The sequence below is a fragment of the Cottoperca gobio genome, chromosome 3, assembly GCF_900634415.1.
Source record: "Cottoperca gobio chromosome 3, fCotGob3.1, whole genome shotgun sequence".
Classification (NCBI taxonomy): domain Eukaryota; kingdom Metazoa; phylum Chordata; class Actinopteri; order Perciformes; family Bovichtidae; genus Cottoperca; species Cottoperca gobio.
The window spans coordinates 21,127,457-21,142,405 of NC_041357.1; the positions used below are offsets into that span (position 1 = coordinate 21,127,457).

At 36.3% G+C, this 14,949-nt stretch overlaps 1 protein-coding gene across 2 annotated transcripts; it reads left to right on the forward strand.

Annotated features, from left to right (window-relative positions):
- The first annotated feature begins 267 nt into the window (after positions 1 to 267).
- Positions 268 to 14,811, forward strand: rab27a (RAB27A, member RAS oncogene family). Of its 2 annotated transcripts, none has more exons than XM_029428726.1 (6): positions 268 to 515; positions 7,792 to 7,960; positions 10,545 to 10,630; positions 10,764 to 10,867; positions 11,640 to 11,763; positions 12,832 to 14,811. In XM_029428726.1, exons 2-6 carry the CDS (start codon positions 7,808 to 7,810, stop codon positions 13,025 to 13,027), a joined length of 663 nt encoding a protein of 220 aa, XP_029284586.1. In that variant the 5' UTR covers positions 268 to 515; positions 7,792 to 7,807; the 3' UTR covers positions 13,028 to 14,811. The 2 variants fall into 2 exon arrangements, with proteins under 2 accessions (XP_029284586.1, XP_029284587.1); XM_029428727.1 differs by having other exon boundaries at positions 271 to 405.
- The last annotated feature ends 138 nt before the right edge of the window (positions 14,812 to 14,949 follow it).

Consider the following 14,949-nt stretch of genomic DNA (forward strand, 5'->3'; position numbering starts at 1 on the left):
AGCCATATTTTTACTTTCAATACTTAATATATTTTAATGTTGATACTTTTGTATTGTTATGTAAGAGTTTGAATGCAGAAGTATTTCTACACTGTAATATTGCTTTTTTAAAATGTATAAGAAGTACTAAGTAAGGTAAAAGTAGTGGAATAAATATAGTTCTTCTTTATAATTTCCCTCAGACGTGTTAGAATAGAGGTATAATACTGGAGTAGAGCAGCTCGCGCAGCCTGCTCCGCCTCTGGGGGTGCAGTAACGGCTGCTGCAGTAACGGCTGCTAACGGCTCCCCCCGGTTGGTTCCGTGAGGAGGAGCTGTTTCTCAACCACCACGGGAAGTAAAGGAGGCGTTCAGTGTTAATGAAGCTGGTCTCGTGTCAACTAATGGCCCAGAAGCGACGGACAAAGTAAAGTCATCACTTCTTCACCTCTAAAGTCTTAAACGGTCACTTTTAAACTACTTATTTTTTAGTTTCAACAGCGGGACACAGTGCGTAGCAGCAACGCCCCGGGGCTGGTGAGTACGTTCACGAGAGTTTTCAGGAAATGTCAGTCGAATAAATCCGTCCGTAGCATCTGTCAGGAGGTAGCGAGGGGTTGAGAAGTTAACTTTGAACTTTACTTCACGCGATTATCTGCTTTAGTTCCAGACTGTCTGCCGACTAACTTGTTAAATTCGCCCTCACACATTAGCAACGAGCCGCTGGCGTTGGGAAACATGTTTACACCTGCTGCCGTGTCCCCCTTTAACACTTGTTAGTTTATCCCACACTTGCTCAGTAACTGTTACAGACCGACACCGTTGTTTATACAAGTAAAACAAACTGGTTTCTCCGAGCAGGACTACACGTTTTTAACATGTATCACGGTGTTTAGACACGTGGGTCCATATGTTGGCTATAATATGTCTGATAGAGGAAGCTGGGAATTGTGCATCCTATGTTGTCTTCTTGGCAGGATCCAAACGAAGTAACAAAGTGATTATTTATTGCCTAAACAGGTCATTAGATTGTTTTCTATTTGTTTCTGGTTAACTGTTTTGAGTGTTTATTAGCAGAGGTGGAAAGTAACTAAGTAGATTTACTGAAATGCACATTTATGGTACTACTTTACTTGAGTATTTCCATTTTGTGGAACTTTATACTTCTACTACATCTCAAGGGAAATATTGTACTTTTTACTCCACTACATTTGTCTCACAGCTTTAGTTACTTATCAGATTCTTGTCCAGTGAAAAGCATGTAGCTGCAGATGTGTTGATTACGAAGTGTTTCCTTTATGTGTTGAGAACATTATCCTTAAGATGAATAAACTATTTTAAAACCCTCTTTCATCAGCTGGAAAATGCATCTTCACAAAACTGAAAACAGGACTGTTCTCATGAAAGACTTTTTAGAGATACTTCTTACACCGCTGTTTGTTAGAGAATGAGTTTTATGTGCCTCGCACCGCCTGGTGCTGCTGCTGCTGCAGATAAATCCTCACAAGGTATTTTAATGAGAAGATAGTTACCGGGTTTGGCAGCCAGACGTTTTAAAGCTACATGGATTCCATATCTAATCATTTGATTTTAGTCTTAGTTGAACATCATTATTGTGCTCCGGCACCCTTTCAAGTTTATGATACGTTCATATCCGGAGGAGCCGGCCTTGGTGTTGGACAACTGCCCAGGGTGGGTCTTCCACTTCTCCCTGACAAATGATTAAAGTTGCTTTTTGTTTGCTGGTCTGCATGGGTGGTAGTACTTTGCAATCACAGGTCCTAGGTTAACTCCCACTGCAGGAGAGATGATAAAAAAATTACACAAAATCTGCAATAAACAGAAATGCAATATCATGAATAGAATTTCAAATACAATCATGGGATTTCATCAACCTAAATATCAATTTAGGTCCTTCCATGAGCTGTCAAAAATAGATCTGCAACTAACGAGTATTTTCATTATTAATGTGCAGATTATTTTCTAGATTAAATCGATGGTCAATAAAATGTCAGAAAAGTGAAAAATCTCCATCCCAGATTCTTAAAGTTCAATATGATGTCTTGTCAGTCCAAAACCCAAAGATGTTCAGTGTGATATGATGTATCACAGACAAGCAGGAAATCTCCATATGAGAGGCTGAAAACAGCATTTTCTACCATTTTTGCATGAAAAACCTCTTTAACAATAATAAAAGATTACCAAAGAAGTTGGCGATTTATATTTCTGTTGATCAGCTAATAGATCAATTGACTAATCGTTGCAGCTATAGCCAAAAAAACATACAAATAAATACGATCAGTCTAACAGTGTAGCCCTGTGTTCCTCTAAAGAGACTCTGTTTTTTTTTTTTTTAAATACACCACAAATAGACCCAACATTTTAAATTGCAACTATGTAAGCTAAAAACTAATGACTCTTATCACAAATCTAAAATCCGGTGATCTCTTATCTCTCTTAGTTCGCCATCTTAGGATGGTCTATTTGCTTTTTAGTTCCTTGTGTGACGACCTGCGAGCTCCTCCCTGAGGGGGGTAGCCGGTCACTAAAGTTGGACTTTAGCAAATTTTTGGCGACGTCAAGACACAGCTGAGCGTCTCTGTCTGCTAAAGTACACAATCTGAGATAGAAAATGACATCACTTTACTGTAATGCAGCCTTCAAAACCAGGGAAAGACACTTATACGTGATAAGATATCCAAATTCTAAGACAATTTCTAGTCTCATTCGCGATACATCATATATTGCAAGTAAAATGCACATTGTAACCATACTATATACTGAAATAATAAAGGCTTCAAACTAGATTTTAACTTCCTCCACAAATTAGCCATTAATTATATTACCAGAAACTAATTGCCAGTTTGTGAGCATGAAGGTTTTGCCGCTTTGACAGGTTGGTAATACAGACTTGGCTGCAATGATCCGATACACAATCCACGTTAAATACAGTTTCTCTTTCCATGTCGTTGTAAAATTCTCTTTCTTCCATCAGTTACATTACAGTCGCTGTAAACTGCCAAATACATTTAGAAGATCTTCTACGAGCAGTGTTGGATAGTCACTCTGTTTCCGCTAATAGATTGTGTTTAGATATCAGAATTGGTATTAGGAGGAAAAAAAAGTATTGCGTTCTTAGTTTCTAATTTTCTTATCTTATCAACTAAGAATGATAAACACACCTCCACACATCCTGCCAGAACAAATGGCAGTTATATTTAGCTGTTGATTTTGTAGGCTAACCACTAACCCTGTTGTTGTTGTTAATGACACTAATAATAATAATAATAACATAAGTGTCAAACTTAGTGTTTGACTGCTATTTAACTGCTGCTTGCGAGGCACTTTCCACTGAAGTGAGTACTGTATTGTGTGACACCTTAATCTGGTTAACAGGACCTCGTTTGTTTTCTGTTAAAAGGTTGTGGGAAACATGAGACTATCCAATGTTATTTCCTCTTAACCCAAATTAGTTTAACTTCCACAATTTCTTAGGCATAAAAGGCGGTTAATGCAGCAAAAATATATTTAAGGAATACGTAGGGTTGAACGTTAATAGCCTAAATGCTAATCATGATTATTTTGATCCATATTGAGATCACGATTATTTATTAATTTTAAGGTCAAAGTATTTGTATTGCAATTTTACATTTAAATAAACAGAGCACAGCTTTCACTTCCATGTTGTGCGACATTACTACTAATATACAAATCTTTGCATCGAAATGAGAATATAAGATGAGGCTCTTCAACTGAATTCAGTGCATTTTCTCTTCGCTCGTCTGCGCTCTGTTGTACAACAGAAAACGAGTAATATACATGTACAGTATGCTATTTGGGAGACAACTCCACCACAGGCAGCGATGAAGTCTCAAAGATTTCTTCTTCGTCTTCGGCTTCGGCTTTCTTAACGTCAGCTCTTTGACGTGAAACCAGCAATATTTTTATATTTGTTAAAAGAAAATCCGTCCTGTCTGACAGCACCGAGAGTTTTAGACCTTGTAAAACCAACAGATACAAACACGGTTCATTTAACTGCTCCATTCCAATAGAAAAAAATGATGTTGGGTAAATATTTATTTGTTTAATGTTTATTGACATGGGAACGGGTATGTTGCATAAACCAATGCCATACACCTTAAACATACATAACACTCAACAACAAATACACAAGAGACAGTACAAAACATAAACTCAACATTAAGTATGTACATTAAAACTCAAGAAAATACAGACAAAATAATACAAACTATTACAATAAAGCACCATAAAACAAGAAGCACCAGATTACTCATACCTACACGACTGATCCCTCTTTAAAAACTGTCTGAGTTTATTTATGCACTACTCTGTTTTTACTTTTTATTATATGTTGTATTTAATTGCCTTGTTTGTTTTCAGTCCTGCATAACAAATTAAGTTCTACTGGACTTGACTTAAGGCAGTAATTAGGATAAAACTTCTTGTTTTTGTTTACCGCACTCAAGTGTTTTTTTGCCTCACATATCAGATCATACTCTGTCATCAGAGCTCGCTTCCTTTTCACAGCTGTGATAAGACTGGGAAACGTAGTTTTAAGCAGAGCTTTGTGTAACGTTACTAGACATATTATGCATGAACATCTGCTGTCTTTTCATTATAACATTCGCTTGTTAACATGAGATAATGCTATTTCTTGTGTACGATTGGAGCTAAATAAGAAGTCGTCTCATTAGCCTGATAATAGTCTGCAGAAATTTGCTGACACAATCTGCATCTCCAGTGGTGTGGTTTTGCTCGACTGCGTCACATCTGTGACCTGTTTTCACTGACACATAAATCATATAATGACTCAAGTTTTTTTTGTGTCAGTAAGTTGGGTAGATAAGTATTAAAATAAGCAGTCACAATTACCTTTTTTCACATCAGACGCTTTGACTTGTTAAGTTAATGTTACTAGTAACATTAATGATGTCTCAGTTCTATTAATTGTCCTAGTGGCTCACATAAATGTGATGCAGCCACAATCAATGATATGAATTACACATGTGCTTGTCCTGCTAAGTCCAAATAGGGGAAAAAGGTCTAGTGGGGACATGCAATTGCCAGTTTATTAAGTACACCTAGCCAAAACTAATGCAATTTACAGAACAGGAAGTGTTGATTCAGGTTCGTAGTAATTCCAGAGTGTTACCATAGTTAATATATATGTGGTGTTAAACATTTTTTAAGAAACATGCCTCAGTATACTGCAATTCAATTCCGCAGCACCACAAACTACATTCTACAAAATGATCATAAAGTTGAATAATAATAATAATAATAATAATAATAATAATAATAATAATAATAATAATAATAATAATAATAATAATAATAACAAAACACTTGTTACAAAAAGTACAATCAGTACAATAAAAAGATAGAAAATAAAAACAAAGTTATGAGAATGCCTTTGTATAAAAATAAGTTTTAAAAGGTGACTCAGCTAAAAAGAAAAGTGAACATTTAGGGCACAAACCAGTTAAAAGCACACTTATAAAAATATGTTTCAATGTTTGGATTTATGACAGAAAGAGGCCTTAACAGAAAATTAACTCCTCTCCAAAACTATTTCATCTGAATTTTATAAACTTCATGAAGGTAGGATTTATTGCAGGGTTGTTGTATTGGACTGCATTAGTTTTAGGTAGATGTACCTACAACATGTGTATCAGCGGGCCTTTTGAGAGGAAGGTTAGAGGGAAGTGGAGTAATGAGAGATGAAATGTGGCAGGAAGTTATGAGTTTCAAGCTAATTAGCCATCTTGCTCATATGTGAATATAAAGGTGCGGACTTTGTGATCTGAGAAACACAATTTTCACTGACCAAAATGAGGCAAGCTAATAAGAAGTGTATAGCTTATGTGTGGGCTTCAGTGCTTAAAATATTTATAGTGAAGATGTGGCTCACTGATAAATAAAACCTTATTTATCACTTTTAATCTACCTGAGTGAAAACTGCAGGAATGTGGACTTCATAATTTGGGGCTCTGTGGTCTTTGCTCACTGTTTAAGGCCATCATTGCTTGTGGCAACCGTTTCCATCACCGTACATTTATCACAGCTCTTGATTTTGCACAAGACCTTAAGCTGCTTATGGCTCCAGATAAAAGGTTCATGGGGGTGAAAGAATGTAAGACTTGTCTGAAGACTTTTCTACATGCTGGTCATATGATACATCTGCACTTTCTTTTGAATGTTTTGACTTGAATTAGTCGACCATGTCAAACTAAAATGTTTCATCCAGTAGATATCATAGTGTGCTTCTTATTGTGTAAGAAAGTGTGTGCCTCTAGTCCTTCATTTAGATTAATTCAACGGTTACTCCAAGCTGTGAAGAACAACACGGTACTAATTTGTAGCAAGATAAAGCAACTGCTATGGTGTCATAGTGATAGTGCGTGTTGTTAGAGGGATTTAAAATGCTTCCTGTCACTGTGTCGGCAACATTAAACCGCTCTTACGTTACACGCATGCGCCCGCAATGCTATCAACTGTATACGTATTTCCCAGAGGGTACTTCTGCTGTTACTAGGGGCTACATTGAAAATGTCAGAGTAGCTCAATTAAATACAAAAATAAATATCTAAATGCAAAAATAAAAACCACACAGTCAGCTATATTACCTGAATAGGATGTGTAAGTGTGTGGAAACTATTGGCAAGCAAGTACAGAATTTGAAAGACATACTGTCTAAAAGTAACGGATAAATGTTTGAACTGTCTAAAAGTAATGGCTAAATGGTTAAATAATCAGATTGCTTAAAAGTAACAGCTAGCTTGATGTCTGAAATTGTTCGCTAGATGTAATGGGTAAATGTCTAAAAATAATCGATAAGTACTCTGTTCTATGACAACCTGACTAAACTTTATTTAAAATTGACAGTTTCATTGTATGAACTTCTATTGTAACAATATCCACTTTTATATTGTATTAATAGTTAATTTATAAATGAACATGTTTGGAACATGTTGGGTAGTGTTGATGAAGGGATCTTGAGTTCATCTGACAGGGCTGTCGGCGTTCGTCTGACAAAGAAGGTTAAACTACAGAATATATGAGCCTAATGGAGGAAGACCTGAGCCCGTTTCTTTTGTTACTTTTAAGATGTGTAGAAAAATGTGGAAAATAAATGTTAGGCCACGAGCATAATTAACAGTTGGCAAGCTATGCCTACGTTATGTCAATGAGACGGTTTCACTTGTCCTTTTAGATTATAGGATTATAGGAACAAAAACTGAGTTCTACATAAAAACATTTTGCAATTGAATACATTAACAAAATGGTGCATTGCAGAAAAGGTAACGCTGAAAGAACAAAAAACATTATTTAATTTATATTGTCAGTTTTGTTTATAGCTCCATGTCAATGCACTGTGTGGGAAGATTGTGAGCTCTCCCTGTGCTGTGTGTCTTATTGACTTAATGTGCCGTTACATAAATATTAGGACAGGATTGTAAGAGCCGTATCTTAAGTAACATTAGTCAGCAACATTAAGGAATTGCATATTAGCCCATGTCTATAATGCATTATAAACATACTTTATTGCATTATATGGTTATACTGCATATAGCATGGTTAGAATGCTTGGCATTGGCTTTATGAAGTGATTATAATATGTAATATGTTATGGGAATGAGATGTAGACTGCTGTCATTGTGTGGGTTTGTCTCATGGACGTGATCCTGTGTCATTGCTTTACAACTTCACTGTGGAAAAAATGAATACAATATATTTCTTTGCCAAATATTGTGATTGTTGGTTGACTGAGCTATTTTTGTTTTTGTTTCAGAAATTAAGCTCTCACTATGTCTGATGGGGAGTATGATTACCTCATAAAGTTCCTAGCCCTCGGTGACTCTGGCGTGGGAAAAACGAGCTTCCTCTACCAATACACAGACTGCAAGTTCAACTCGAAGTTCATCACCACAGTTGGAATAGACTTCAGAGAAAAAAGATTGGTAAGCTTTATTAAACTTTTAATAAATGCCAGCTTTGTAATTGTTTGGATTTCTTTCATTCAATACTTCAGTAAAAGCACACTTGGATTTTACAGTCTGCACTTTCGATGTAACATTTCCTTGTGTCCATTTGTGCTGCAAGCATTTACGGCTGCCTAATTAGTGGCTTAAATGCATTCCCACATCATTAAGTAAGTCTCTTGTAACAAAAGACTTCATTGCAACAGAAATTATGAGGAATGACTAATGTTGGTGCATGGGAGGCAGCACCCTCCCTAAGAATAAACACTTCATACCATTGGCAAACAGCTGAGCAGTGTTCATATTTACTCAATGCTTACTCGTTAATGCTGCTGACCTTAAGCTCCAAGAATATAGGCTGATAATAGTTTTATCACAGCTATACTGGAGGTTCAGTCAATCCAGGACAATTTATGCTATACGCCCAATATGTAATTTTCAGCAAATTGGGGTGTCTCAATTTAAAGCGATAACAAAAGACGGAGTTTGATAGCGTTGTGAAGTAGTGTGGGATCATGGGAGTTTGTCACAGCAGTCAGCTATTCTCCGAGTTAGGAGTCCATTATTGTTCATCGTTCAGGAGGTTTTAACCGGAAGCCAAATTATCCGCAGAGGTCTGCTTCCTAAAACCGGTAAACACACAAAGTAAAGCAGTTTCTCTTTAAAAATTGAGTGTTACTTCGACGAACCTCGGCAGATACAGGACGTCCCAGAAGAGATGCTTGCCGATCTGTCGTTTGCTCAAACATCTGGTGACTAAAATCGTTCATCTGGTTAAATATATATAGTTTAAAATAACCAAGATCCAAAAATTGTTTCGTAAAAGCGTAGCTTAAAACTAAAACTCAATTTATGGCAGCTTCTAGTTACCTTGATTTAAAATGATTTATTTGGAGGAAGTTCAAAAATCTGCGCCACGCACGGACCTGATCCAGCCCAGGCAGCACCCCGCAGAGCAGTAAACCTAGGGGAAACACTGAAGTAAATAAAAAATCATTCATAACCTTGTGTACAGTTAAATGCAATAGGCCTAATTGTTTCAAAATCCCACGGCACACCATTTGGGAACCACCGCTCTATAGGTTAAATTTCTAAACGCATGTTTTGACAGCTGTGATTTGAAAAGTTGCACTTACAGAGTAGCTTTTGTAAATATCATAATAAGTCGTCGTGGTTGAAGCACAATGAGTAATTGTAGTGCGACTTTAAACAACCAGAGCTGCGCTTCCTGTCTTTGATTGTTAAAATCGATAAAGTGTAAAAACATCAGTTTTTCCTAGTCCATGAAATGACCATGAAGTTACAGTATATTAAATCTATAATGAGATGGATACACCAGTAATACTGTGGCTGCTTCTCCAGTGGTCACATGCGTACAGCTGTAAGCAACAGTGTTTTTACCAGCTTTACTCTCCAAATCCGTTTGTTTTGGCGATGAGGAGACCTCTGTGGATAATTTGGCTTCCGATAAAATGATCCGGAACGATGGCAAATGAAGTAATCCTAATCGGGAGAAGCTGACTGCAATGACAACTCCCATGATCCGCTACACTGTCTTTTGTCATTGTTTTTATAGAGATTCCCCTAGTGGCAAAAAATGACATCTTGTACATTTTGAATAAGTTTCAGGAGCTTCCTGTGCTTGCGAAGAAAACTGTTTATTGCAACTGAAAGGAATCCAGAAAAGATGTGACGATATTTGAATGAATGTTACAATTTCTTTCTAGACTGTTAAAACTTCAATAACACGTTTGTGTCTCAATTTCAATAAGCAGCCAGCCGATTAATGCTGCTAGTCTTTTATGAAAAACTCAAATCAGTGGATTATAAATGCTTTGAAAATAAACCCAAACTAAGTCAGAAAGGAGCTTGTCAGCTATGCTGCAAATAAAGGTCAATGTTTAACAAGCTGCATTGTTAAATTTTAAACTCCTGAAATAATGCAGAATACAATATGTATGTAGGTATGTACTTTAATGTTTTAATTGTGAGTGATTATTGCCCTACAGATGGAGACTAGACCATGAAAAGACTATTTTCCAATGACTATGACTGAATGTGATCACAGAATATAAACACGCAATTACATTGGCTGTACAGCTTGAGGTTTATTTCTGTTTAAGTCAAAAGTGCCTTAAACTCATTTACATATTTAATAAGATAATACCTCATTTGAATGTATACAATTTCAGCAAACTTGTAATATTTAATAAAAGTATTTGTCTTTATTGTAAGAAATCAACTGGGTAAGTTTCATGGTGATGCTTATTAGGTAAAATGTTTACCCTTTTTTACCTGAAGTCTCCCCATTAAGTAGCTGGATGTTGCCAAGTACGCCGAGTGGAGGCAGATATGCAACTGCAGTGAACGACAACTCAATTATGAATTCTCTTTTTCAAGCTGTCAGTAGCAGCAACCCATGTTCCCACAACACGTCTGATCCGGATTGAGATTTAATGCTTTAAGTTAGTTTTTTATAGCTGTTTGTATAAAATGATTTAAAAGCAGTTAAGTGTAGTGCAGAGAACGTCAGTTTGAACTCACCTGACTCTGTTTCACTCAGGTATACAAATCAACAAATCCAGATGGATCTTCAGGTCGAGGACAGAAGATCCACATGCAGCTGTGGGACACTGCAGGACAGGAGAGGTACAGGAAGCTCTACTAACACTTTATAACCTTCCTCAAACATGGTCTTTTCTTCAGTTGTTTTCAAATGCGTCTTTTTCACTATTAATTATATTTCTCATCAACTAGTTCTTATTTGTCTGAATGGTGTCAGGTTTCGGAGTTTGACGACCGCGTTCTTCAGAGATGCAATGGGTTTCCTCCTCCTGTTTGACCTCAGTAATGAACAAAGTTTCCTCAACGTCAGAAACTGGATGAGTATGTCCTGATGTATCACTCTTAAATGTGCACTTTCTTTATGTATTAAGTATGTTTTATTTAACAAAAGGTTTCAAGATGGAGGACATGAGAACGCAGGGTACATTTTCACTTAAGAAAAGCAAAGTGAATACAACAGATAGGATCCAACACATCCACCCTCCTTTCTTTCTGCTCGGTGCCTAGAATATAACGATAAAGGCTGCGATAGAAAATAATAAAAACAAAATATAAAAAGTATTAATCGACAGTGGACTACACGAGGAATTACCGCTATGGGTTGTTTCTAAGGTAACAGACGAGGGCCGTATATCATATATATTGCTTGTTCTGCTTTGTGATGGGGATTTAACGATTCCCAATAAAGATAAATCAAATCGTTGCACAATTAAAATGGCTGGGCGCTTTTAGTACAGTGTGCGGATCTTTTGTCTGAATCTTGAAACAAACGAGGGGCAGCAAATAAATTTACACTGACAATCCTATAAAATAATGTTTTTACTTAAGACAAATTGAAGAGCACAGGACCGTTTCACAATATTACATTCCTTGTTGACCCCAGAAATACTTCCAGTGAATGATGACCAAACACTCGTGTTTGTGTAGAATCAACACTAGGCTGTTAATATTAATATTGTGTGCTTTAAACATGTAAACTCAATAACATCAATCAATAATACATTAATGATGGCTTTATATCTTTCTCAGAAGCAAACATTACACATTAAAACGGGACTAAATGCATAATAAATTGCTGAACGTGTCTTTTCAGGTCAGTTACAGATTCACGCATACTGCGAAAGTCCAGACATCGTTTTATGTGGCAACAAATGTGACCTGTCAGATCAGAGAGCCGTCCGTGAAGAAGAGGCCCGTGAGTTGGCAGAGAAGTACGGGTATGTCTCAGTTTTGATCCATCTGTACATGAACCTCTCCCTCAGATGTTTGTCAAGAAGGCAGTGGCTACATTGTTTGCCAAAGTCTGTTCAGGAGAATGTCGGACTAAATTAGTCGTCCTCGAAATGCAAATATTTGTACACGTGTGAAAAATATCCTGCTCTGACACTATTGGACGCACCTTTACTAAAAACACACGCATTGTAGTGGAGATGCACTGTGAGAAATGTTTTGAATGCCTTCAAGAGAGGAATAAGCAACATTATTAAATACAACACATCACCCGAGGCTGACTGCTGGACAGTGTATGTTGTCTCCTTTGATTCTCTTTAACTTTGCAGCCATTAGCCTGTTTGATGAAGTCCCCATAAATGTATTTGGTTTAGGTTGATTTTGTGAAACCATAGAATTTGTATGCAAGGTTTAATTTGGATTGTTTAAAGTGGGGTATATGAGATTACTTATCCATAATCAGTGTATTACTACAGTAGATGACGTTGGGATGCCTCCAGTTTGGAGAATAAGACGAGTTACGGTACAGAAGCAAAGCAATGTACTACTGTGGACGGAGGGCAGCAGCAAATGTATTTTGGCCACCTAAACAAATCAATATCAGTTTAAGTGTAAGCTGTATTTGGAATGTTTTCATCGCTTCACCCTGTTGTCATACAGCCCTTTACAACGGGGAACTGAAGCCGTTATCTATGCTCTCTTTAAAGTCACAGAACTCCATTGAACAAACAGTAATTTTACATTGCATGTCTTTTAAAAACATAAGTGTCCAGCTGTTTCAGTAAATAGCTGAGCAATTAAAAAAGAGTTAGATTTTCATTAGGAATTAATAGGTTTAAGAGCAACAAAGAAAGCTGGGGAAGTATTTGAGAGGCGGACAAATGCTTGTTGTTATTTGGTCTTTTTATGGGACTGAACATTTAAAAACATAGAATAACTCCTGCCTTATATTTTAAAATCCCTTTTTTCTCTACACTCAAAGGTGTGTGTCACATGGTAACTAGGTGCAGTAGTCTGTGATCCCGTGTTAAAAAACAATATTTTCTTCCATGCAGAATCCCATACTTTGAGACAAGTGCTTCAAACGGGCAGAACGTCAACCAGGCCGTGGACGTCCTGCTGGATCTTATCATGAAGAGGATGGAACGGTGTGTCGACAAGTCCTGGATCCCTGATGGGACCGTGAGAGCTAATGGAGCCACCAACCCAGACCTCTCAGAGGCCTCCGATAAGAGCAAATGTGCATGTTAGAGTTAATGATGAACGTTTCGTTGTCTGTGTCCGCAATACTGGAGAAAAAATAGGAAGACATCCAAGTTTAACATTTAAAGTGTGCAAGTATATATATATTGTATTCTATGTCAGGTGAAACTTGACATTATTTGTTTCCATTGCTCCACAAAGCAGTGCATTATTATATATATATGTATTTGTCAGTACAGAGATAAGTACGGAAGAGTGTTAGGGGCCAGGCATTAGAGGAAGACTTTAAAATAAATATTAAGAGAAAAATGTGGAGAATGTGGAGAATAAACTTGACATTTCAAGTCAAACTTTTGAGAATAAATCAATGTTGTGAATAAATGTATCTTTAATCCTGACATTTTAAATTTATTTTCAACATTTTGACCTAATTTTCTTTCTTATGCCTGGCCCTAATACTCTTCTGTAGATAAGTGCCTTTTGAATGTGGGCATTTCATTTGAATTCACATAATGGGTCTTTTGAAATATTAATTAATATTGGACTGTGGGATATTTATTTCTAATGATGAAATGTTCAACTCAAGTCATCAGTTGGATATGCTGATCATATTTTCAGGTATAAACTTTGTGCTCCAAGTTGCAGCAAAGTCAGCTGCCCTGCCAGATGTGCCATAAATATACTTTTAATACTCTTAACTTGCTGTAAGATTAGCGTAGATTCACACTGTTTCCCTTTCACTTCATACATAAATATTGACTGATATTTGCAGTCACGGTTTACTGAGATTTTCTATTAGGAAACTTACTGATGCCGCGCTTAATGTCCAGCTGAATACTGGAATCTCTCCGGTGCCACAGCCAGTAAACATGTTGCTCACATTAATCATCTAATGTTCGCTAGATGGGAATTTAACACTCATGTATTTTCTTTTCTAAATCAATGTTTGTGCTTGTTTTTCTCCAAAACTGGAATTATAGAATACAATTTGACTAAGTGATCGAAACTTCTTTATGTACGACATAATTACAAAAATTGATGCTGAGATCTTAGATACTCATTTGCCCAGGCCCCAGGATGATCAAAATATAAAGAATTTATATATTTCATCTGAAACAATGACCATCTTACATGGACATTTCACACAGCATAAGCTTAACTATAAGTGTGTGACTATTGTTTAGACTGCCATCTACTAAATAAATGTATTATAATGTATTCAAGGGCTAGTGAAAAGAGCCGTTAGGTGCTAGAGGATGAATTTTCTAACCCTCAGTACATTATTGGATGGAGAGTGTTTTATTTCAGGATTCAGTGTGACCATGTTAGCGAGTAGGCTGTTGAATTTGTTCATTTTTTTTAAACTACTAAGCCCAGGTTTTATATTGGCAAGTTTTATAAGTAAGGCAATAAGATGGGTTCTGCATTTCAATTTACTTTTGTAGTGTGCATTTCAAATCCTAATGCTCACCCTTTCAGATCATTTATAGTTCTATAGATTTAGAATACCACTAATATTTAATAAAATTAAGAGTATTTACACTTAGTTAAACACTGGAATGGTATTGTGAGATCTTTTGTCCCAACTGTATTAGTTTCACACACAAATCCAAGTTTTTTGTATTATTTGTAAAGGGTGAAAGTGATGTTTTAATTAAGACACACAAGTATATTTTTCCACTCACTTATAATCAACAGATTTGAAAAATTACAACTAAAGTTTAATTTGATTATATTAGTAGGACTACGTTGACATATTTTAAAGTGTGCCTTACAGTTTCTTATGCAAAATATATAAATCATGTCCAAAAATAAACCGTTTTATTTATGTATTCCTTGAAGCAGTATCACATTTTATATAATCAATCTTGGAAATGTGAGTGCAATTCATGTCATAGGCACTGTTAACACTGAATGTTAATTATCTCATCATAATGTATTATATATGTACTGTATATATATATATATAT